General features: G+C 44.9%; 1 protein-coding gene across 1 annotated transcript in view; it reads right to left on the bottom strand.

Annotated features, from left to right (window-relative positions):
- Positions 1 to 2,334: 2,334 nt before the first annotated feature.
- The window catches only part of LOC138581409 (nicotinamide N-methyltransferase-like), a 228,170-nt gene continuing 204,034 nt past the window's right edge, over positions 2,335 to 26,470 (bottom strand). The window contains exon 3 of the mRNA XM_069652725.1: positions 2,335 to 3,910. Within this exon, the coding sequence (XP_069508826.1) occupies positions 3,472 to 3,910 (439 nt within the window). The 3' untranslated portion in view covers positions 2,335 to 3,471. The remainder of the gene's footprint in view (positions 3,911 to 26,470) is intronic.

A 26,470-nucleotide genomic window follows, 5' to 3' on the forward strand; every position in this document is an offset into this window, starting at 1 on the left:
TTACAGTTTCCAGAATTTTATTCGCTTTTACATACCTTTTAGCCAGTACATACATTTTCAAATTACATCATAATACACTCGATTAGAAAAAAGAGAAGAAAAAGAGAAACCATAAAAGACATATTTAAAAGAATTTCTCATAACCTCAAATTAACAAATATTTTGGATTAAAATTAGATAGTAATTAGTTGATCAATATACTTTGTTCTTAGCAGCCATGACCCGTGAACAAAACGAGCAGTGGCCAAGAGCACCGTCGTCTTAGTAACTGGATCGCTGCACAAGTGTCTCTTATCCCTGCCTCCTTTAACAATGGATTCAGGTATTTGTATCTAAAAATGCATCGTCTTCGCACCGAACAATAGGAAATGTGATAGAGTCTCTTTTGCTAAACCACACATGGGGCACAGATCATGACTTTATTCTTTCCAAGAATGCGTCGAACCAGCTACAGGAGAAATACCTATTCTCAGACGCAGGTGCAAGGATTTTTCAAATGCTGGAAAAATCATATTCAAATAATCCTTACGCCTGGGCATACCACATTCAAGATAACCAGGGCCCGTTCTTAACCTCAGCGCGTCCGCCTTCAGTTGGTCACGCGCTCTCAGTCCTGCCTGTGCCTTAATTGCCAGCTTTGTGTCACTACGCATATTCTGTGGGGTATCCTGTAAACTAGTGCTTTCCAGGATGTGGAGCGACTTTTTAACATGGCAAAGCCACTCTATTGATTTCCCACCATCCACGGACAAAAGCTGGCACAAGGCATTGCGGGGCTTCTACCACTCTGCCTGTTTCCATAATCTTATCCAAAAAAGGACTGGCCCAAGACCAGCCTGCACACCCATGGGCATGACATCTAATTCCAATAAAACCAAAGCAGAGGAAGCACTTATTCGGAGGAGAGTCAGTTTTTTCAAGATTTTTTTCTCATTGATGGAACGTTTGGCAAGTTTGGCAATTGTGGCGTGACTCAGAATTTCCACCCCATACAGTGCCGCTGGAAGTGCCAGCTTTTCATAGATGTCCAAGGCAGGGGAGATTGCACAACGTCTGTGACTGCCATACAAGGCCTTTATTGACCCACAGCAATAGTCTAAAGGGGCAGCACCACAGGCCACTTGGGCTACCCTACCTTCAGGTTCCTGGAATCTTACTCCAAAATAATCGAATTGCTTAACTTGGTCAAGCTGTACTCCATCTACCTTTAACACAAGTTGCCAGAACCTTTGATTTTTCTATGTTCAAACTCAATTGCAAGTCCTTGCACTTGAAAGATTTTCACGGCTTTGTCCAGGCCTTGAGGCGTTGTTGCAAGACGGACCACATCATCCGCATAGAATAATGCAGGGTATTTGTCCTCTGCCATCTTGGGGCTATCCTGGCACCCCTCTAGCAGTGCATCAATTATTTCATAGATGTACAAATTAAACAAAAGGGGTGCCAGGGCACAACCCTGTTTTGCCCCCTTTGCATCCCCAAATGCACTTGCCAACTCTAATGGAGCTTTGCGTCAGATCAAAAGGATCCAACGTGTTCCACTCGAAACAGAATCAAATGCAGTGCGAAGATCAAGAAAGGCAGCATACAATTTCATTCCCTTTAAAACTGTATATTTCTGTACCAGTAAATAGGGAATAAAACATTGATCCAAAGTGCCTCTGTTCTTTCTAAAACCCGCTTGAAAGTCACTAATGCTTGCACTTCTATCAACCCAGTCCTGACGATAGGCCAGAATGATTTTACCAAAAAGCTTACTGGTGCTATCCAAGAGAGATATAGGGCGGTAGTTCACCGGGAGACTCCTACCACCTTTCTTGTACAGGGGAATATTGTAGCTCTGTGCCACAAATCGGGAATGATACCCTGCCTAATAATGGCATTAAACATCCTACACAAAACAGGGGCCCACACAAACATCTCATCACTAAACAAGACACCAGGGATCAGATCAGGCCCTTCAGCTTTGTCACCCTTCTGTGATCTGATGGCACATAGCACATCCTCTACTTTAATGTGTAAATGATCAACGATTAAAGCGCAGCGTCCAAGCCACTGTATAATTTGGCAAAGTGCTGGGCCCAATTGTCTGCACTAATACAACAATCAAAGATCCGCTCCCCCTTTAGGTCCCCGGCTGATACCAATTGCCAGAACTGCCAATTGTTCTTCGACTCTAGAGACTCAAACAGGGCTCTCCATTTACCTTGCAAATACTCATTCTTTTTAACTAGTAACTTTTTTTTTATAGTTGGACCTTAACTGACAAAGCTCTTGTTTGTCTATCTGTTCTTTAGCTCCTGCGCATGTCACAATTCCTTTTTGGCCTCCCGGCACTCAGCATCATACCAACTATTTACAGCAGGTGCTCTCGCCTTAATCTCTCTCTTTGGTACCCAGATGTATGGGAGCACTTTGGTTTTCAATTCACCAAAGGACTTCATAATACCAATATGAATGTATCACATTAACTAGTAAAAGAAACATCGCTCTGGGTAATCCAGACATGAACTGCTTGCTCACTTTGCTTAGAGAGGTTCAGCTTCACTTCACTGATGAGGCCTGACTAGGCCGAAACACGTGTCTGAGGTTGCTGCTGGTACTCTTGTTTAGAGGAGAATTGCCTAGCATTTCGGTGCTGGACTACCTAATTGGGTGGGACCAGACTAATATGCAAATGGCTATGTCTCCTTTGTGAAAGGTACAGTGAGCTAAAACGTGGTTTTAGACCCTCCTGAGAGGGCATCTTCTCATAGGATGGGTTATTTGGCTGTGTCCGTTCTCGGTCAAGGGGCTCCAAGAGCTTTTGTGAAATATTAAAAGAAACATGTTCAGTGGGATAGTGTGTTCCTGTTCAACTTGAAAACACAAACCAATATGTTGAAACAAGAATAACTATTACGTTTTTATGGCTCGACAGAATATACAGGTTGTAGTGGAAATAGACATTAAAATAGTGAAGGAATAGGTAATGTGATGAAAAGCAAGAAGTGATTCATGTTTGGGGTCCAAGCACAAAAAAGATAATCATGTTATTGGTAACACAGATGTATATTTCTTTAGATGCACACAATATTTGGAAAAAGAAAGAAATATTCATTTTCTAGAATTTGGACGACTTTAATGTGCCTTTTGAAAAAAAGCCATGTTGAGGAATGGTATATGGTGGGAGATAAAAACAGAGAATCGGTTCTGATTTAGGAGACTTACTGAAACCCCCATAGTGCTAGTGTTTCATTCAAGGAAGAAAATGACAAGGGAGTTCGAATTAGCAACAAAATCATACTTAACTAACAGGGTTAGGTTGTTTAAAAAAACAAGTTGGAACCAAAATAATCCTTCTTTCAAGTCCAAACCTTTGAGAAGAAGAGTCGCATAACAAGACAATACCAGACAATTCGGACATTAAAATGTGTCAAGCATAATGACCATTTGAATCTAGATCTTTGCCCTTCTCTTCTCCTTTTCTAATTATTGGATATTTCGCACTTTGCGCGCCAACACCATCATAACACTCGTAAAATCTGTGACGTCAAACAGGCTTTCCTGAATTCTGGGAATCACCACTTGCTTCTCAATGGCGTAGCCTGTTTTGCAGAGAGCTTCGTTGACACATTCTTCATCTGTGCATAGCATGGGGAACTTGAACTTGCCGACCATGAAGTACGTAGTGTCCAGGACTATTACCAACAGAAGATAGCCCTCCGTCTTCAAAAGCAAAGAGAGGTTTCCCAGGGCACTCAGGAAAGCAGGTTTGTCAAGGTACAAGCACCCCAAACTGAACACCGAATACAGACAGTCAACCGGTTGCAGACATCTTGGGGCAAAAGGGTTGCTTTTAGTTAAATCACTTGGGAGAATGTGCTTGATGGCTCTTCTCAATGCCTCTTGCTTCTCCATCCATTTTTCCCTAAAACAAATACATAGAAAAAGTCTGAAGTGCTTCTCCTTTTTGGTTTGGTCAGTTGTATTCAAAGCTTTTGCAGTTGTCTTCATGTTTTGCAAACATATTATGAAAATGTATATTATGGAATGAAAATGTATGACATATGTACATCATTCTTGTAAGCACATATTGCACGCGCGCGCGCGCGCGCACACACACACACACACACACACACACTCTCTCTCTCTCTCTCTCTCTCTCTCTCTGATAAGTGGGTTTAGCTCTATCAGCATCCTTTAGTAAGTAAATAAATAAACACATGTATTTGTATTTATTTGTGGAAAACTGGTTGTGTTGTGGGCGGGCCAGACTGCCCTTCTCTGCAGTGACATGAGTGACTGATGTGGTGTCCCATCCATGATATTTAGGTAAGTGTTTTACACTTATACTGATATTTAGAGTGAGCAGTTTCATTTCAGTGTTGCATGGTTTAATGTCCTCTTATGTATAGGTCTCGATTGCATACCTGTCTTGTTTGGTGCTGTGCATATGTATTGTGCCAGTAACCCACATGAACCTATCTGAAACAAGTGTTCAGCCGCTGGGGGAGGTCATGTGTGTTGGGACCTCGGCAACTAGCACGCTATTCAACGTTCACTCTCCTGCTTCTGTAAAGAGTGCAGGGCACAGATTTTCTTGGAACATTCTTATGAGAAGTTATGTTACCTTTGATAACATTTGACCCCGGCCCACCTACAGTAATCTCAGATGCAAGGGTGTTTGAATAACTTTCGCCTGGATGAAATCTGTGTACCCCCTTTTGGTAAAGTTTTGATAATGTGTGGTGAGACATTGCACTAACATTAGTGTGCTTGTGAGGCCCTGACACAGAAACTTGGGTCAGTTTGAACATGCAAGTATAGGTGTAGCCTGTGTTCTATGTACCTGCTTTCAGTTTCAGAACTTAATACATGTTCCCTGGCAACAGCCTGGCAGATTAGAAGGTACCAGCCCTGGTGAGTGTGAGAAGGTGGGTGGGGTAACCCTGCCCTGTGGGGCACCTTAGCTGATGGAGAGAGTTTGGCGAGTTTGGAAATTGGGCAGACATTTTGTGTGCACCAATGATTATCCTGTTACCATGGGCTTCAGTCTTTATCGGGGTTGGATGCCTGGGCATGTGGGTAAGCTTCACGTCTCTGTAGAACGTATGTGAACCGCTAGGGCATGAAGCTATAGGCCACCCCCAGTAATGCCGAAGAACTCTTTGGGCAAGAAATGTAATGCCACACGGCTTGCACAGGTGGGAGAAAGTAAATCGCAGTTGGGCTCATCATCCAAAGACCAGTAAAGCGATGCGTAGGGGCCTTGAAATCTTCCCTGAGACTGTGAGCGATATGAAGGACACCCTCCTCAATGAAGCTCCCCTATTCAGAATGGGAATGTCGCTGGGCAAGACCCCCTGTGGGATTTTGTTGTATGGTCCAGATTGTATCTCTCCTTCTTGCCGCTGGTTTGGGTTGAGTCCCCGTTTTGCTTGGAGCTATTCCCTCGACCCATTTCCCTCACGTCCTTTCTGTCTCAGTCCTTTGCCTGAGCTCCTTTGCATTCATTGTTTTCTTGTACGGTCTCTCCATGGCTCCTTCAGGAAAAGCCGTGTCTGCAGTGTGTGCGCCGCGTAAAGGCAGTGATCTCCCTTCAATCCTACAGCTCCATAGTCCCACTGCGCTCCTCTGAGCTTATCTCTTACAGCCCACTAGATGCTTCCGTGAGGTCCCTACGAGGGCACTGGGGATTGCTGGTTGGCACATCTTCTTCCACCCCACTGGTGTCCAGACTTTCCCCATTTTCTTTCTGAATCAAACGCTTGTTACAATCCCTGATTAAAATGAGTACCGTCATTGAAAATCACCATTATATGGATGCCCTTGGCTGTCTCCTTGATAAATAATACCTACTCTAAATCAGATATCATCCATAGATACATTCCTCAATCAATATAAAACAGAATTCCCTATTCCTTCAAGACAATGGGCCTCATTACAAGGTTGGCGGTAACCGGGACATTACAAGTCCCGACGGCGTGGGAATCCAGGCGTGGGATTTCGTAACTTCCCGTTCCCATAGAGTCCCATAGCACTCTATGGGAGTGGGGAGACGGAAGCACCGGCACCGTTACTAACGGTGCCGGTGCTTCCGTGATGATTCAGCCTACCGGGGCTGATGCGCCCGGCAGGGTCAGACCTGTTGGGTGCAGCGGCCCTGGCAGACAGACTCGTAGTGTGGCGGTCTGGAAACAAGGGTGCCGATAAACTTACTGGCACCCCTTGTTCCCAGACCGCCATACTTGCAATGAGGCCCAATGTATTTTATAATGCTTTTTGTAGTATTTCCGCCATCATTTTAATGGCCGCCTTCCATATATGTAAAGCTGCAGTCGCAATGACCAACAATTCCCCCTTGTAATGTACTCCAGAACTGATCTAATTTAAATCCCCTAGAGGAATGTACACATCTTCCATAACCAATAATATAGTTCTCTAACAGAATTCTGCAACCAGTTAACACATGTCTACTTGTTTCCTCAAAGTTACCACATGATCGACAATGTTTTTCCTTTTCTTCTTTGTCCATTCAGGCTTCGGTATAGTCCAAAGTAGGTGGTATGTTAAGGTATAGGTAGCTAATAAAGTACCTTGCCTCATGTGTACACTGTTTTAATAAATAAGTACAAGGTGCCCCCAGTGGAAAGCCCTGTTGGATGTATTCTCTCTATTTTCTTTTTAGAGGCAGGTTTAACCACATTTTCTTCTCAATCCCATATCAAAGTTCTTTTTTCTCAGTTCCTTAGAAAATAATGATAGAGTGTTTTCATCAGGGAGGGCAAGATCAATGGCTACCCGATGCCTGAACACTGATTCCTTAAGGTCTGGGTAAAGCGCATTCTGTTCATAAGTGTTAATGTATTTGGTGAAGATGTGTAGTAAGGTGTTATTGTCATTTCCAGCTCTGAAGAGTGCAACATAAAGTTCCACTCTGCGTATCAACCAGCGTGCCCAGAGTGACAATAGAGAGCTTCCACCAGCAGTGCCTGTGGTACCCCTAGAATTATTCAAACTCATTTTCCTTCAAAGCTATCCAACCATATTACAGTTCTAGATGGAAGCGTCTCCAGTCCACAAAGAATATATGGTATCACGCCGGTCTTATATAATTCCAAATAGCCTTTGATGTTGTGACCTCTCTTTCTAATTACGAAGTTTCAAAATATTACACCTTTAGACTAACATGCGTTCCTACCGCAGTGACGAATGGTATGTCTACCATCGGAATACCGAGGTATATATACTTTTTTACTACTTGGTCCAGCAGGATAGTATCATCTGCGTATGACAGCTATGGAATCAGTATTTACCAATACGAAGGGGAAAGCTCTGGGCTGCTCTTAAAGCCCTGTCCATGTCCCCATGTCCGCGGTATATACATTAAATGATAGAGGTGTCAGTGCGCATCCTTGTTTCAATCCTAAATTAGTTCTAATAGGAGACGAAAGGGAGCCATCCAAGTCCAAACGGACCGACACCGTGTTATCAGAGCAAAGCAATTTTATGAAATGTAGAAAAGTTAGATTGATGCCCCAGGGCCTGGTTTCTCCCAGAGTATGGGCCAGGAGACTCTATCAAAAGCACAAGAATTCAAAGATAGAGTCTCCACCCATGATGGTGACTCATTTCTGCCTTGATCTGATTTAAAGTCCAGATACTATACAAGGTGTTAAATCCGCTACTAAAGCTGTTTGGAAAATAAGGCAAAAGGTTGCAGTTTTTGACCCATAGACTTAATTTTTTTTAAATTAATCAAGCAAAGATTTTATAACTGGAACCAGCCATGGCTAAAGGCCTATATGCCGAAAGGTCTGTCCTGCAACCCTTTCGTAAAAACTTGACTGATTATGGATACTTTTCAGCTGCCAGGATGGTCCCTGTTTCTGAAATTCTAGCACAAATTGCCACCAATAACTGGGCCCAATAAACTAGCCTATTTTTAATGACAAATCCGGGCGCGGTACATGGGATCCTTTGATTATTTTTTTAATGGCCATTAGAATGTCCATTTCCTCGAAACCCTCTTTGCCCATTTTTTCTTAATAGGCATACTTAACTATATTCTCGTCTGTGGCGAAGTAATTCAGTGGGACGTAATTCGCCAGACTTCTTCACAAATGGGTTTCAAAATCATAGGGGTTTTGCCTGCCAGATGTTTCCTATAGTTGTGCCAAGACTTGTGACAGTTATTCGTCTTTAGGAGGATAAACAAAAATCTCAAGTTGGCATTGTTCAAACTTATCTTATGATTCTGTACCCAGTTTTCAAATGGGTATGGACATTGACGATGCTTCTGGATTTTTCCTCAACTGACAACTGGAAACTTCTTTGGACAGCTCTTATGTCACCACGTAGTTCTCTGTTCCTTTTGGCAATTTGGGCACCCTATAGGCCTAACCGCTGCTCTTTTGGTAAGGTGTCACTTTTGCCCCATCATATACGGGCAATCTATCACGTGACACTTTATGTTCCATTCATATTCTTATAATTTGACCAGAATAGGTTGTCTCGGGACGACAGTTTAGGGGCAACGTGCTCGCCCTGGAAGCAAGACAACACGGAGCAACACAGGTTTGATCCCGGGTCCGTGCTTAGAAACCTCTGGGTATTAAGTGTGTTATAAATAACCTATCATATCATGTCATAAATCTAAGACTAACTGTACATTGAATTTGTTGATGTTATTAGCAGTCCAAGTTAATCTACTACACTGAGGGTTTACCTGCACATGTCTAAAAGACCTACAAGTTCTTCTTTCATGGCTATATTCCATGCACCAGGTGAGCAATGCATGATCACTGAGACCATTATGAGCCACCCTTACCTTTGACGAGATGCTTCATCCAAATGGGAACAACCTGCCCCCTTTTGTCCATGCAGAGATCTTACTATCTTCATTTGCATTTTTCATTTCCATAAGGCCCAAATACCTGTGCGTTAAAACTTCGGCCCAATCGGATGCATCATCACCCTGACTGTCTGCTAATGTACCTCTATGGTTACCCCTAGCAGTTACATTGTAGGGTGTCCTGACCCACGTTTAAGCTACCCTGCTACAACATTTGGTGCTGTGGGCTTAGGAAATTCAAGATGGCGGAAAACCCACATGTGCGCCGAAATCCAGGAAAGCTGCGCAGTTGTGCGCACACCAAAATGGTTACCTAACTTGCCACCCACCAGGGTAAAGAAAGGTCTTTGTTAACAAAATCCACTTTTACTGATGTCAAAAAGTTGCTGAAATCGTGACTCATTGGACCACTTTAAAGATTCAACCCTTTTTGTGGGGTTCCACATAACCATCTTACTGTAAGGAGCCCCATCAAAACAATGTTAAGCAAGGATTTACTACCATGTAAGAACCATTCCTGTTTAGAATGCATTAATCCAAGAAAATCCCAAAAATGGGTGCAGTACCAGTACTCACCACTATCCAAAAGCCGGCGTTTTAAAACCCACTGTGTGTTTTTCTGAAGGCAAGCAAAATGCCTATTTCAAACCTTGCAACATGTGCAAAATATTCACTGAACACCAGCAGACATTTGGCAGAATGGAGTTTTGTGTGCCTACAAAATCTGGGAAATGAAGAGCCCAAAAACAATGCTTATAACAAAAATGCTATGGAGTCAGCAGCTTAAGCCTAACTGCAACTGGATTTAAAATCACCAAAATCGAAAATGTTAAATTAAATGAGTGACCTATGTTTGGTGTCACATGCCTTTGTAACTGTTGAAATGTCATAGTTTTGCACTTAGAATCAGCATTCTAGCTGCATGTGTAAAATTACAAGTTATTTTAAAAGCAACAAAAAGTTAGCTGAAGGTCTGGCTTAAGGAACTTGATTTTGCCTAGCAACGGATCCCATCAGGAGTGAAACTTGAGTCACAACTATGTTCCCAGGCCAATGTTCCTTTTGCTGCCCACACTAAGGATATGCCATCTATCTGATAATTGAATTTCCTGTGCTCTGCCAGAGAGTGAACAAAGCCCTCTCCACTCAGGCAAAGGTTTTTATTACAGACGTCGTAAAAAGTGGCTTCCTCCTGGAGAAGCTGGGAGGGGCACTGCCTGTGAGAAGCAAGCTGGCTTGGCAGAAACTGGAAAGACTGGTTTCTGTACCATGTGACCTGAAAAGACACACCCCTGCAGCAAGGATATGGTTTTATAAAAAGGGGGATAATTCATAGTGCGGACATGTGAAAATTTTATAAATGATACCATAATTCTTGTGATTTTTCTGCCCACAGTTTAAGACGTGGTAGGAACCGGTGGTATGTTCAGGGGGGTTTTAGCGGAAAAGTGGATATTACTCTAAATGTGTGCATGTTAAAAATCTGAAACTTCATCAGTTAATGTCCCTACCCCCTGCACACATGTATGTAAAGTTGGGTCCATGTCGGAAATTGAAAAAGCAGTTAAAAAGTCAATTATGTACACTCTTTGAATGCAAGCTCCGAGAATGAGCAGATTTGGACATAGACATGGCTAAATTCAGCCACACCATGTATATGTAATTTCAAACAACTGTGTAACTCTGAAGTATGGATTTTGATCATATATATATTTGGGTGCACAGATGATAAGGGAGGTTGTTTCAAGAGATCATAAAATGACATCAATCTGACTCACAGTTCAGTTTGCCAATCAAGCGGAGGAATGGAAGCCTGACCAATGACGAATGAGAGGGGCAAGTCTAGTAATGCTAGAACACACCCACATTCTAAACACATAAAAGCAGACAGACAGGACAGATAGGGACTTTCCAAATCCATCTGCAGCGGGACGCTCTGCCGGAAAAATCCATACTTACCTCCATCAAACTCCAGAAAGCCAAACTAGAGACTTCAATCTATCCAGAGCAGAGACCAGACCAGAGAGAAAGCAGTGCTGTGCCTAGCAGAGACCAGACCAGAGAGAAAGCAGTGCTGTGCCTAGCAGAGACCAGACCAGAGAGAAAGCAGTGCTGTGCCTAGCCGAGACCAGACCAGGCGCTGTGAGCAGAATCCGGAAAGACCTGACCAGACTGAAGATCGTGACCAAGTCGCTTTCCTGTTCAAAATCTCTTGTGAGTACTTAGCAAAACTCAGAACACATATCTTAGTTTAAATTCATCTAATTCAATCTATTTAACCTAAGTAGAACTGCCTCCTATCTGTCACCTGTCATTTCTAGTAAAATTTGTCATTTTGAAAAAGTGTGCGTTTAAAATTTACAAAACCAAAAACGACCTTTACTAAATTACTCATATCTCCGCAACCGTTTGGGCTAGAGACTTGCAATAACTTTCATTTGGAAGCTGAGATCCCAGGCTTTCCTAGGACCCCAAAACGGTAGAGATAGTCCTTGCGGTTCCTTTGTAATAGCGCTCGGCGCATCCGCGAATTTTGCCGCGATTTGCAATTTCTTCACATGTAAAAAAACTGCTGCTGCCTGATTTCATTTGCCAGAAATTCGTTTAACCTGCTAACTATCCCTGCATCATTGCTAGTGTGAGCCTGGACTAATATTAACTAGATACCACTCATCCTGAACCTCTAAAAGGGAATTAAGAGCGTTTCCAGCATATTTCTCATTCATTGCTAGCACCTATCAAAGCATTTGCCTGTGTTTTCAAACTTCTGTTTAAGCTTGCTGGATTGAACTGAATTACAGTTGATTGCATTTCTGAGAACTGTGTGTTTTCCTTCCATTTCCTTGCCTTGCATCAAGGGGGGGAGGGGAGTAGCCAGAGAAAAGTGATTACATTGTTTGGTTGAAATCATATTGCGTATTTTCTGTACTGCATTCATTGAATATTGCATCCACCTGAGCCTACATAAAGCATCCTCTACCACATTATACTTTTGTTCCTATTTACCAGTGTGCTACCTTATCCATTTCATGTCAACTCATTAGTGATTAAAGAAGTGTGCTAGTGCCAGATTCTCCGTTGTTAATATTTACCATATCAGATTAAGTGTGATATTCAATTATTAATTTATTAAAAAGTGTGATATATATTTTAATTTATCAAATAAACCTTTTAAACTTGCAAAACAGAATTACTTCTTGGCTCAGTGGGGTCAGGGGGATTCCAAGAGAGGGGTGTTATACAAGGGTAGTCATCCAGAACGCATGAACTGGACCTAAAGATATATCAATAAGGGTTTTCATTCAGTATTCTAGACTAGGCGTTAACTTGGCTGTAGTGCTGAATTGAATCCTCTTACAAAGTGGGGGCTCGAGCCGAGACGTTGGGTTAGATTTACCAGTTGTGCAGCTTAATACAGTGTGCTAACTGACGGGATACATACACCCGGTCGGATCACCACGCTGCATTACGCTGTGAAGCATTCCTCAAAAGGGACACTCCAAGAAAAGTTCTGTTCTGCAAAAATAAAATACTAACTTCTGTAAGTCAGGACAGAGACCAATCTCTAGAATGACGACCTTAGTAGACATGAAAATAGCCAGAGAGCACCTCTTGCATAAGCTATTTGTGAGAGGTGAATGGACCGAACAGGGCCAGGATGTGTGGTTGCAGGCCATCACACAACAGGTCACTGAAACAGGGTCAGATATATATAGAGATCAGGGTCCCTTACATGTGGCCCTGAGTGAACTATATATGGCTCCTAAAGCCAAAGAGGAACACAATAAGATCGCCAGGATAGCAGCATACCTGTACCTATATATGGGAGACATGCAGGATAGATGTGCTGAAAGCCAAAATCTGGCAAATAGGCAACAGATGGCATTACAGAAGGTCCAATCTGATCTGGACTCTTCTGAGCAGAGGCTGCAGAGGAGCCAGGAGTCAGAAAATGACAGCAGACTGTACATTACTAAAATAAAGGAGGATATGGATGTGCTGCAAAAGGAAAAGTCAGAACAGGATACTAGATTTCTGGCCCTGCAGAAGGAGCACCAAGACAGTTTGGACTCCTTACTGCAGAGCCAGAAAAAGCTGGAGCAACAGATCAATTTCAACAGGGCATGCACAGAGCAGGTAGCCACCCTGCAAATCCAACTAGACAGAGAGAAAGAGGAGAGCAATAAACTGATCCTGAAAGACCTGGATACCCAGGCAGAGTTTGATCAGGAGCGCCAGAAAGCTGGTGCCTTCCAAAGGCAAAGGGACGACCTGGCGGCACAAATGCAGGCTCTTAGTCAGGAAAGAGACGCCTTAGGCCAGGAAGTCTGCCATTTAAAAAGGAAAATGGAAGAAAATCACCTGGCCCACCAGGGACTGGGTGACCTCCAAAAAGAAAACCAGAACTTGCTAGAGCACACCAGGAGGGTGGAGGATGCTCTAGCAAGAAAGGAGCAGGCCAATAGGGACACAGCTCAGGAGGTAACCCTCCTGCAGCAAAGACTGGCCCAGTTCTCCAGGACCAACCAGGAAGCACAGAGGGAAAATGAGGCCCTCTGTCAACACAATGATAGGCTCCAACAGCAGGTAGCGATGCAGGAGAGACTGATAGAGTCGAGTAAGGCCTTAACTGAGGAACTGAAGGCACAAATGCAGGCTCTTGCATTGCAACAGGGAGCAGGGGCGGATAGAGATGAGGTTCGCTGGGAAATGGAAACTCCGGAGCATAACCTCAGGAGCCCTAGTACCAGAGGCCCTCATACCTCTCAGTCCCTGGACTCTGCCACCCCCATGTCCCCTGGCGCACATGAGCACAGGGCCACAGGGATGGCAGATTACTATCCAGCCAGAAGCATGGGGCTCATAGGCCAGTACCATCCAGGAATGGAGGGGTGGGCATCCGGGTATGGGCACCCAAGTACAATACAGTTCAGTGGGGAACCCCAGGAGAGTAGGCCCATTAAGGGCATCCTGAAAACCTCTGCCCAGTTAGGTCAGTGGAGGGGGTACCCATCAAATCCTGACAGCAAGGAGGAATCTGAAGACTCCTCTGAACTGCGCAGGACACAGGAGACCAGGTCCCCACATTCTGCCAGCCATTCCCAGGCTCGCAGAATCCGGGAAAACCTGGAAGAACAGACGGGAACCTCTGGGAGCAGTGCCTCTGAGTCCGACGAAGAATGGACAAGGGTTACCCGAACCAAAAAGGCCAATAAGGCAAAAAGGGCCTTGCTCAAGGACCCCTTAAAGCAGATTAAGGCGATCAGGAGCGTCATCACGCCTTACCATAAGAACGCTAAGTATTCTGTTTGGGAGCACTTAGAGTTGTTTGAACAAATGATGGAGACTTTCCATTTGAAGGACAGCCAAAGCTGTATTCAATATGTAAAGTGGACATTCTCCCCGGAATACTCCAGTTTCTTTGCGGGGCTGGAGGATCAAAATCATTTAAGATGGTCCACATATAAGGCGGCCATCCTGAAACATTTTTCTGTTCACAGAAATCCTCAAGAGGCTCGCAAGGCAGCCTACAATTTGCAATGTGGGGAGGATCAGGCCCCACAAGAATTTGTGCAGGAGTTAAAGCGTGCTTTTGCACAGACCACAAGAAGGGTGCGCACAGACAGTCGAGAATTCGTTAATACATTTTTTCATGCCTTGCCCAAATATATCATGACCCAGCTCGTGAGGGATTTTCACGAGAAAAGATCTTTAGACTGGGTCATTGAACAGGCTACCCGGATCTATGAGGTGCAGAAACCGATAGATAGCAAAAGTAATGCCCAGAAAAACCCCAAAGCCAACAGCACCCCTGCTGCTGCCAAGGTGGCAGAGGTAAAGGTCACCCCCGTTTTGGATTTGGAGATGGGGGGGCCTAAAAACCTACCTGCACCTAATAATGCTAGGCCCAGAAGGTCCTCGGGCCAGTCGCAGACAGGGAGCCAGGGAGGCAGCCCCACAAATGGGGTCCCTCGCTCTCCTGACTATGTAAGTCCTCGCTACAAAGGTAACAGACCCATCCTGGGTTATGTGTGGACTCCTCCAGCCCAAGGGGGGGGATCCAGCCAAGCACCTAACCCAGGGAACTTCCCTCCAAACTTCCCACAGGAGGGCAGAAATTTACCAAACCCTGGGCAGAACTTTTTCCCCAGATATCCACCCGACTTCCAACCCCAAAATCATCCATCCTTCTTTCCTCAATTCCCTGAGCCCAGACCACTGAATCCGGGAGAGGGGAGGCCAAGGGTGGAGGGGTACCAAAATCTTCCCAACCAGGGGTACTACCAGAGGAGGGACAGCTACCCTTCCCGGGATCAGCCCAGGGGAGAAAACAGGGCCCCGTATCAGCCGGAGCGGGTTTCCCAGTTAGAGCGCCAGGTTCAAAACATGGCGCGGGATATGGGTCATATACTGAGGGCACAGCAGAACCCTCAGATCAGCATGCCGGCGCAGAACGCACCCAACTCTGGACCTGGTGCTCCAGAACAATGACGGGGGCAGCACCCCGATAAATCACCGGTTCCCAGGGAGGAGGCACAAAGGGAAGGGGGGTGTAAAGCCTTGGAGGAAGCTTCCTTCCTCACTTGTAAACAGCCCCTGGAAACCCAGGAACCGGAACCAAAATCTCTTGCCCCTGAAAGTCTGCCTCCTAAGGAGCAGAGGGGGGGTAGGAGAAACAAAAGACCCAAACAGACTCAGTTTGAGGAGGAGGTACAGATCTTCCAATTTGAGGGAGAGGGATCCTCAGAGGATCCTGGGAAAAGGATCTTCTCCTTCAGAGAGGGGGGAACTCCTCCCAAAGAAAAATGGGTCCCTAGGGATGCAAATCCAGACTGGGGAGATGTGGAGACTGAGCTACCGCCGCCCACCATCTCATCCCAGAACCAACAGCAAGAAAATCCCCTGGTTCAAACCCATCCTGGCGACTGCCTCCAAAAAGGGGGGGGCGGCCCAGAAACGGAGCCAGGGGAACCCACAATGGCTCTGATCTCCAGTTGCAAATTTTTTCTTTCAGATTCCCAAGACTCTCCACAGAATTCTGCCCAAATCTCCTCGCTAGCGATGTCCAAAACCAGAAAATTAGCCCACCAGTTGTCCAAAAATGTACATTATCTGTGCCCCCTTGAGGAGAAGGAGGGAAGATATTATGCCCCGGTACAAGTACAGGGGCAGGGTACAATCTCAGCACTGGTGGACACTGGATCTCAAGCTACCCTTCTGTCCAGAAGGGCCTTTGACGAACTGAATGCAGGAAGGGGAGAGAATTACCAAATTCCTCTCACCTCTCTTCCTGGACAACTGCAGAACTTTGACGGGAAGGAAATTCCCGTCGAGGGGACGGCAGACTTGGACATTAAGATCGGGCGACATAAGTTGAAACACCCGGTCATAGTTGTGACCCCAGAGGGCACCCCTTGTTTACTAGGGAATGACCTCCTGAGAAGGTTGTCACCCCTAATAGATTGCGTAAACAAGGTCCTCTGGACTCAGACTAGCCGACCCATAAAATTAAAACAGAGTGTCAACCATGTTAGTTTAAACGGCACATGCCACATGGTTGAACAAAAATCTGACCAAGTAGAATTTCACTTCCAGAACAACCAAATTCCAGACGTGACGGTAATAGCAGTAGGACAACAGACTGGTGATGGGGGGTCCTCTCTATTTCTGAAAATCAACCTTCCTTCCAGTCTAAAGTGGTATTCCACGCTGGAAGGAAACACTCTGAAATTCTATACTAATCCACAATCTGAAACTCCCACTCCTATAGTCCAGAAAGATGTGAAATCAGCTCAGAGCCTGGCTGATATTCAGCAAATTGGAGAGCAGTTGTTCATCCCTGTTCAGTTAAATGATGGGAAGGACTCTGTTCTCGCTCGAGTGTGTGTGAACAACGGTAAGAGCTTCATCAGCGAAGCCATGTTCCGCCAACTCCCAAAAGATCCAGCCATTCCCACCTTCAAACTGATAGACAAATGGGAAATGGACCTGGAAGCACCTAATTCCAAACATCTCCTGCCAAGCAGGTGTATGCTCAAAATCTCCATTGGCAACAAGAGCATAGTCCACAATTGTTGGGTCGTGCGAGACGTCCCTGCCGCCTTTTACTTAGGCAGTGACATTCTCAATCGCTTTGCCATTAGTTTGGACCTAATAAACTTCAAAGCTTGGTCCCGATTAGCGGATAATCCCATGGGCTTTGATGATCCAGAAAAAGCATTTAGGTCAGCTCAATTGCTACCTTATGCAGTTGAAATTCAGGTTAAAGAGGAAGTCACCATCCCAGAAAGGACCCGACAATTCTCCCTGGAAGTGAAAGTTAAAAGGGGACAAGAGTTGAAAAACCCTGATGCTTACATACATCTAAATGCTTCTCTCCAACAGCAAGGGTTGGGGGTAAACCCGACTCCATTAGTCAACATAGAACATGACCCCATTCTAATAGAGGTGGATAACAGCGACTTAAAGAGTATTACTCTAGCCGCAGGCACCATTATTGGAATGGCGGTTGATGACCGACATTTCTCCATTGATCTTGTAAATGAACTGTTAGGACCCATCCCCAAGGACTGTTTTGACAGTGACAGTGATGACAACGCAACACCAGACAGGATTTTTACCCGGCATGGGGGGAACTTCCTGGTGTACACTTCCTGCCCCTATGGTAAGGAAGATGTGACCTGTGACTTCAGGAGGGATGAGGTGATTTTCCAGGTCCATGAGGGCTGCCTTTCCCACCTGAAGCCTCCGGTCCAAATCAGGACTCTGACCAGGGACTTCTCCACCCAGCTGGAGGAGGCCGCGGAGATAGCCAAACCAGAAGTCTTTCCAGGCTTCAGGCAGATGGTGGAAGAGAGAGTCAACCTAGCTGATGCCTGTGTGACTCTGGAACAAAAGCAAAAGTTGAAACAAGTTTTCTTGGATTTCCAAGATCTCTTTGCGGTAGACTCATATGACTGTGGTCGCACCGACATCCACACCACAACAATCCCCACGGACCCTGGCATGACTCCAGTGTTTGTGAAGCAATATCGCTTGCCTCTCGCATCAATGGAGTCCCTTACTGAAATAATTAAGAACCTTGAGTCCCGGGGAATAATCCGTCCAGTCCACAGCACCTTCAATAATCCGGTGCTGGGAATATTGAAGCCAAACGGCCAGTGGAGACTCTGCGCTGACCTCAGGGAGCTCAACAAACGGGTCCACACTTCCCGATGGCCTCTTCCCTACATTGACCAAGGGCTGGCCCAGATTCAGGGGTCACAGGTATTCACTGCAATAGACCTGACCAATGGATACTGGACCGTGCCTGTCAGTAGGGAGGACCAATACAAGCTGGCTTTTACCTTTGGGGGCCAGCAGTACACATGGACCCGGACTCCCTTCGGATACCTTAACTCCGGTAATGAGTTCAATATTTTCCTACATAAGGCCATGCCCGACCTGGGTACGAGGGGTAACCTGGCTTATGTAGACGATGTCCTCATCAAAAGTTCATCTGTGGAGGAACACATAGCAGAGATCCGTTATGTTCTGACACAGTTGAGGGCCGCCGGAGCAAAACTTTCCTTTCAGAAAGCACAGTGGTGTAGAACCCGTGTTAATTTCTTGGGGCATGAGATTACTCCTCAGGGTCTCTGTCCCCAGGAAAAGAAAGTGGAAGCACTTCAGAAACTGAAAGACCCCACAACTCTGCGGGAACTAAGGAGCCTCCTTGGACTGACTAATTACAGCAGAAAGTTCATTGAGGGCTACGCAGAGATCACCAGACCCCTGATTCATCTCCTGAAGGGGGGGGTCAAGTGGGAATGGGGTCCAGAACAAGCCGAGGCAGTAAAACAACTCAAAAGAAGCCTCTCACAAGCGCCTTGCCTAGCTTACCCTGTCAGAAACAAGGAGTTCTTCCTGGAGACGGGGTTCTCTAATACGTGCTTGACGGCAGTATTATATCAAAAGCATGACAAGGTCAATAAAGTAATCTCCTATGCGAGCAAAACTTTATCCTCTGTGGAGGAAAAATTCAACGATTGTGAGAAGGCACTCCTGGCAACGGTGTGGGCATTGAAGAATTACCGCCCGTTTATCCATGGGGAACACATCATAGTGGAGACTCCACACCAGCCTCTGCAATATCTCCAAAGTGACAGAATCCGGGCCGGAAATGTGAGTAATTCCCGAATTACTTCCTGGATTCTGTCAATGCAAGGCTTTCCTGTGGAGGTCAGATATGGCCAAAACAAGAAGAGTCCCCTCGCGCAAGGTCTGGCTGACTTGCATGATTGTGCCAGAGAAAACTGTCTCGAGGACGAAAGTCTAAAAATAAAGGACAATATGGAGGCATACCTTAATTCCCCCCACAAAGTCTTTGAAGAAGACAAGTGTGAGGGAATGCCCACTGTGTATGTGGATGGATGCTCTTACCATGTCGACAACAACGGGGAGAAAGAACTGGTGGCCGGCGTAGGGAATGCATGGGTGAATGAGTCCCCAGAACCCTCCGCTGGATACAAAATTGGTCCCCGAAGTAGTCAGGTGGCAGAATTGATGGCTGTGCATCAGGCCATCCTCACTGCTGTCCAGCATCAACTCCACGAACTGGTCATAATCACAGATTCGGATTATGTACGGAACGGGTTCGTGGAGCACCTGGTTAATTGGAAAACCAGAGGCATGTTATGTGCTAACAACAAACCCTTGAAACATGGGAAGTTGATCCAAAACATTGATGATCTGGTCACATCGAATGGGATGACCATCTACTGGAAAAAGATCAAGGGTCATTCCAAAGTAGAGGGACCAGACAAAACTGGAAATGACTTAGCTGATCAGCTGGCCAAAACCGGGGCCATCCAAGGGGATCTAATTGAGATTGAGTCCCTGTTGGGGGAAATCCAGGTCACTGCAATCACTAGGTCCCAGACAAATGCTCACAACGACCTTCCAATTGCACAATGGAGTAAGGAGACCCCTGATGCTGATTTGATTACTGCTCAGAAGGGGGATCCAATTGTTGGTAAATTTTACCAGCACCTTGAGGACCCTGAGAACTTTCCCCTGACGGATACCGATTACATTGGGAAAGAGGACCTAAGAGTGTTGATGAAATGTCCAAAAATGTTCCGGATCCAAGACGGTTTGTTGGTAAGGAAATCCAAAGCTGGCCACGATCAGTGGGTGGTTCCTACCTCATTCCGAAGCCTGATGTTAAGTCACGCCCATGATGCGGCCACCGCCGGTCATAGGGGGTTTCACACAACATTGGAAATCTTAAGAGAGGTTGCATACTGGCCACACATGGGCCAGGACCTCAACCAATATTTGAAGGGTTGTCTTGTGTGTGCACAATTTCAGCCGACATCCCTCACACACCGGGCGCCTTTACAAAAGAGGGGAATGACACTGCCATGGTCAGATTTACAAATCGACTTTGTAGGCCCTGTGATTCGCTCGGCTAGGGGGAATAAGTACATGTTGACCGTCACATGCTTGTTTACCAAGTGGGTGGAATGTCTCCCAGCCCCAAATTGCAAGGCAGAAACTGCAGCTGCCTTGATGATTAACCACATCTTTTCCCGTTTTGGTCTACCTCAAAGGATTGAGTCAGACAGAGGTAGCCACTTCACCAGTGAAGTAATGACAAAAATGTGGGAGATACTGGGGGTCAAGAGAAAGCTGCATATTGCTTATAGACCAGCTTCTTCTGGGGCAGTAGAGAGATATAACCGGACAATTGTGAGCATATTAAAGAAGTTTGTGGCAGATTCTGGGCCAAGTTGGGATATCCGATTACCTCTGGTCCTAATGGCCATCAGATCTACCCCTTCATCTGCAACCAAAATGTCACCATTTGAGTTGATGACTGGGCGCAAGATGGTGCTTCCGCAGCATTTGCTCTACAGGACCCAAGAGCAGACACTGATAAATGCCTCCACTACTCATGAGTATGTAGAGAATTTAAGGAAACACCTCCAACATGCTTTTGCTTATGCTCAGCGGAATCTAGAAAGATCGACTGATAGCATGAAGACCCATTATGACCTGAAAACTTCCAGGAAGGAATATCAGGTGGGAGACCGGGTCTATCTATACAACTTCCAAAGGAACCAGGCCAAGCAGCGCAAATTTTTGCCTACATGGAAGGGACCCTTTGAGATCGTCGATAAGATCTCCCCTGTGGCCTACAAGATCCGCATCCCCAAAGGTGGTTCGGCAGAGGGGGAAGACAAGTGGGTCCACATAAACCAGTTGAAATGTTGCCATCCCAGGCACACTCTGCAACAACTGGAGGAATCCTCTGGAATCCTAGCGGGTACTGTATCAGACTAATTCAGTTCCAATCATAAAACCTACCACATCTAGTCTCTAAAATATTGTGATTTACATGAAACTGTCTCTAGTGATGCTGTTTTTTTTTTTTTCAAAATAAGAATGTAATATTTCGTTACGATGAAATGCATATGCTGCCCCACTATCTCAACAGTGGTGGAAAAAAAAATCGTCTATGAGTAGATATTGCCGCTCTTCCTTTATCATCCTAGGAGAGATGAAACCATGAAGGATGACCAAGAAGGACGATCCGGAGACCGGGAGCAAAGACACAACGGGCCTGGGGTACCGCCCAATCTTCCCATCAGGACCGGCGAGGAGAACTGATCGATCTGACCGGATGGAGAAGAAGATGCTGAACTGTGCCATCTACAGAAGAGGAAGAAGATTATGCGGACAGACCGGGGCGTGGGTCAAAACCCTTGGGCACGCGACTCCCCATCGACCCAAACTCAAAGTGCAGTCACGTGGGGGGGCTTGTAGGGTGTCCTGACCCACGTTTAAGCTACCCTGCTACAACATTTGGTGCTGTGGGCTTAGGAAATTCAAGATGGCGGAAAACCCACATGTGCGCCGAAATCCAGGAAAGCTGCGCAGTTGTGCGCACACCAAAATGGTTACCTAACTTGCCACCCACCAGGGTAAAGAAAGGTCTTTGTTAACAAAATCCACTTTTACTGATGTCAAAAAGTTGCTGAAATCGTGACTCATTGGACCACTTTAAAGATTCAACCCTTTTTGTGGGGTTCCACATAACCATCTTACTGTAAGGAGCCCCATCAAAACAATGTTAAGCAAGGATTTACTACCATGTAAGAACCATTCCTGTTTAGAATGCATTAATCCAAGAAAATCCCAAAAATGGGTGCAGTACCAGTACTCACCACTATCCAAAAGCCGGCGTTTTAAAACCCACTGTGTGTTTTTCTGAAGGCAAGCAAAATGCCTATTTCAAACCTTGCAACATGTGCAAAATATTCACTGAACACCAGCAGACATTTGGCAGAATGGAGTTTTGTGTGCCTACAAAATCTGGGAAATGAAGAGCCCAAAAACAATGCTTATAACAAAAATGCTATGGAGTCAGCAGCTTAAGCCTAACTGCAACTGGATTTAAAACCACCAAAATCGAAAATGTTAAATTAAATGAGTGACCTATGTTTGGTGTCACATGCCTTTGTAACTGTTGAAATGTCATAGTTTTGCACTTAGAATCAGCATTCTAGCTGCATGTGTAAAATTACAAGTTATTTTAAAAGCAACAAAAAGTTAGCTGAAGGTCTGGCTTAAGGAACTTGATTTTGCCTAGCAACGGATCCCATCAGGAGTGAAACTTGAGTCACAACTATGTTCCCAGGCCAATGTTCCTTTTGCTGCCCACACTAAGGATATGCCATCTATCTGATAATTGAATTTCCTGTGCTCTGCCAGAGAGTGAACAAAGCCCTCTCCACTCAGGCAAAGGTTTTTATTACAGACGTCGTAAAAAGTGGCTTCCTCCTGGAGAAGCTGGGAGGGGCACTGCCTGTGAGAAGCAAGCTGGCTTGGCAGAAACTGGAAAGACTGGTTTCTGTACCATGTGACCTGAAAAGACACACCCCTGCAGCAAGGATATGGTTTTATAAAAAGGGGGATAATTCATAGTGCGGACATGTGAAAATTTTATAAATGATACCATAATTCTTGTGATTTTTCTGCCCACAGTTTAAGACGTGGTAGGAACCGGTGGTATGTTCAGGGGGGTTTTAGCGGAAAAGTGGATATTACTCTAAATGTGTGCATGTTAAAAATCTGAAACTTCATCAGTTAATGTCCCTACCCCCTGCACACATGTATGTAAAGTTGGGTCCATGTCGGAAATTGAAAAAGCAGTTAAAAAGTCAATTATGTACACTCTTTGAATGCAAGCTCCGAGAATGAGCAGATTTGGACATAGACATGGCTAAATTCAGCCACACCATGTATATGTAATTTCAAACAACTGTGTAACTCTGAAGTATGGATTTTGATCATATATATATTTGGGTGCACAGATGATAAGGGAGGTTGTTTCAAGAGATCATAAAATGACATCAATCTGACTCACAGTTCAGTTTGCCAATCAAGCGGAGGAATGGAAGCCTGACCAATGACGAATGAGAGGGGCAAGTCTAGTGATGCTAGAACACACCCACATTCTAAACACATAAAAGCAGACAGACAGGACAGATAGGGACTTTCCAAATCCATCTGCAGCAGGACGCTCTGCCGGAAAAATCCATACTTACCTCCATCAAACTCCAGAAAGCCAAACTAGAGACTTCAATCTATCCAGAGCAGAGACCAGACCAGAGAGAAAGCAGTGCTGTGCCTAGCAGAGACCAGACCAGAGAGAAAGCAGTGCTGTGCCTAGCAGAGACCAGACCAGAGAGAAAGCAGTGCTGTGCCTAGCCGAGACCAGACCAGGCGCTGTGAGCAGAATCCGGAAAGACCTGACCAGACTGAAGATCGTGACCAAGTCGCTTTCCTGTTCAAAATCTCTTGTGAGTACTTAGCAAAACTCAGAACACATCTCTTAGTTTAAATTCATCTAATTCAATCTATTTAACCTAAGTAGAACTGCCTCCTATCTGTCACCTGTCATTTCTAGTAAAATTTGTCATTTTGAAAAAGTGTGCGTTTAAAATTTACAAAACCAAAAACGACCTTTACTAAATTACTCATATCTCCGCAACCGTTTGGGCTAGAGACTTGCAATAACTTTCATTTGGAAGCTGAGATCCCAGGCTTTCCTAGGACCCCAAAACGGTAGAGATAGTCCTTGCGGTTCCTTTGTAATAGCGCTCGGCGCATCCGCGAATTTTGCCGCGATTTGCAATTTCTTCACATGTAAAAAAACTGCTGCTGCCTGATTTCATTTGCCAGAAATTCGTTTAACCTGCTAACTATCCCTGCATCATTGCTAGTGTGAGCCTGGACTAATATTAACTAGATACCACTCATCCTGAACCTCTAAAAGGGAATTAAGAGCGTTTCCAGCATATTTCTCATTCATTGCTAGCACCTATCAAAGCATTTGCCTGTGTTTTCAAACTTCTGTTTAAGCTTGCTGGATTGAACTGAATTACAGTTGATTGCATTTCTGAGAACTGTGTGTTTTCCTTCCATTTCCTTGCCTTGCATCAAGGGGGGGAGGGGAGTAGCCAGAGAAAAGTGATTACATTGTTTGGTTGAAATCATATTGCGTATTTTCTGTACTGCATTCATTGAATATTGCATCCACCTGAGCCTACATAAAGCATCCTCTACCACATTATACTTTTGTTCCTATTTACCAGTGTGCTACCTTATCCATTTCATGTCAACTCATTAGTGATTAAAGAAGTGTGCTAGTGCCAGATTCTCCGTTGTTAATATTTACCATATCAGATTAAGTGTGATATTCAATTATTAATTTATTAAAAAGTGTGATATATATTTTAATTTATCAAATAAACCTTTTAAACTTGCAAAACAGAATTACTTCTTGGCTCAGTGGGGTCAGGGGGATTCCAAGAGAGGGGTGTTATACAAGGGTAGTCATCCAGAATGCATGAACTGGACCTAAAGATATATCAATAAGGGTTTTCATTCAGTATTCTAGACTAGGCGTTAACTTGGCTGTAGTGCTGAATTGAATCCTCTTACAACATGCAAGGTCCTGTTTGTCTCCTCAAACTCGCTGGCTTGTTCTACTAAGTCACGGTCACCAAAGTCTCCCATTATTAGTATGATTTTACTTTTGTAAAGGGTATTCCAGGTATTTAATAGGGCTTTAACCTTACTTTGAATAATCCTAGCTTTAGTCGTACCTGGGGAGGGTCGTAAATGTTAATTATCAACATCTTATCTAGGGGTGGGGCATGCCTTCTACCATGGCACTCAATACAAATACACAAGGTTTTCCCATCACAAAACAATTAAGGAAGGTCTTAACCCCAATCCAAAGTCCTGCTACCAGTCGACCTCCTTCTGATGGTATGGCCATGTGGTGTATAATGTTATGTCTGTTGATCATAAACACTTGAGTAGAAAAAGTGTCTTGGGATGCAACAATTCCTTTATCCACAGGTTCCTTGAGCCCCAATTCATTACGTAAAAAAGGGTGAAAACCCTGCGTGTTTCATGAGAGGAAGTAACATTTTCTATCAGGAACATATCACCGGTTTCTTCGCCTAATGGCTATGGTATCCAACGTTCAACTTGATCCACCCTCTTTCTCGGTAGTGGTAAGGTTGCAATACAAGATAGTAGGCTAGAGCATTCTGTATCATGGCCTCGTTGAGTCTCAAAATTGGTTCTTACTTTGGGTTGTTTGATCTCTGTAGCACGAATCCCAGTGATTTGGCCGAAGCCAAAATTATCGATGCTGAAATGACCGAAACCAAAGTGTTCGAATAACCAAAAGTTCGAACACTTTGTTTTCGGACATTACAGCCGCGATAATTTGCAAAAACTCACACACACATACCCACACACACACACACAACACCCCCCACCCACACCCCCAGCACACCCCCACCCACACCCCCAACATACACAAACCCCACTTACCTTCATCTTCACGCTGGTTCCTGCAGCGCCGGTTCCCTTTCACTTCTGTGAAGGGGAACTGGCGCTGCAGGGTCCTTTTCTTCTCGTTTTTTTTTAACAGAAGGCTGCGGGGGTGTCCCGCAGCCCTTGCTCGCTATACCATAAAGTATAGTGAGCGGGGGAATGCGGGGGACAACCCCGCAGCCCCGGTTTTTTTCTCCAATTCTACCACCAAAGGATCGAACAGTTGGTGTTCGATCCTTTGGTGGTATCATTTTTCGAACATTTGGTCCTTTCGACCATTTTTTTTCGGTCAAAACGACCGAAACCTGTAGCACTGGATTCCAAATAATGTTTGCAGCTTATAATCAAATTAAGTCCCGTTCTTTGGATGAGCTCACAATTCACACACATGTCTTAACTACCAGAGGGGACACAAATTCAGCTAGTGCCCAATTTTCTGTACAGTCAACCTCAGGGAGTTCAAAGCTCTTATGAGCTTCATCAAATTTAATAGGAAACTCCTATTAAGAAAAGGACTTAATACAGTTGGTTTGATTTCCCTATATTTCACCCACTTTCCCACCAGTTGAGCTGCACACTCCTTTTCCAGGTGGATATTTTCTTGGAGAGTCTGCTGCGATGTGGCCGTTGCTTTTAATCTTATAGGTCCAACTGGTCGCCTGCTCTCAGGGGGGATGGATGTTCGCTCCGGCCCTTGAGTGATATCCATTTCACTTCACAATGATGTTGCAA

This window comes from Ambystoma mexicanum, chromosome 3p (genome assembly GCF_040938575.1).
Source record: "Ambystoma mexicanum isolate Mex_15411 chromosome 3p, UKY_AmexF1_1, whole genome shotgun sequence".
In the NCBI taxonomy this organism is placed as follows: domain Eukaryota; kingdom Metazoa; phylum Chordata; class Amphibia; order Caudata; family Ambystomatidae; genus Ambystoma; species Ambystoma mexicanum.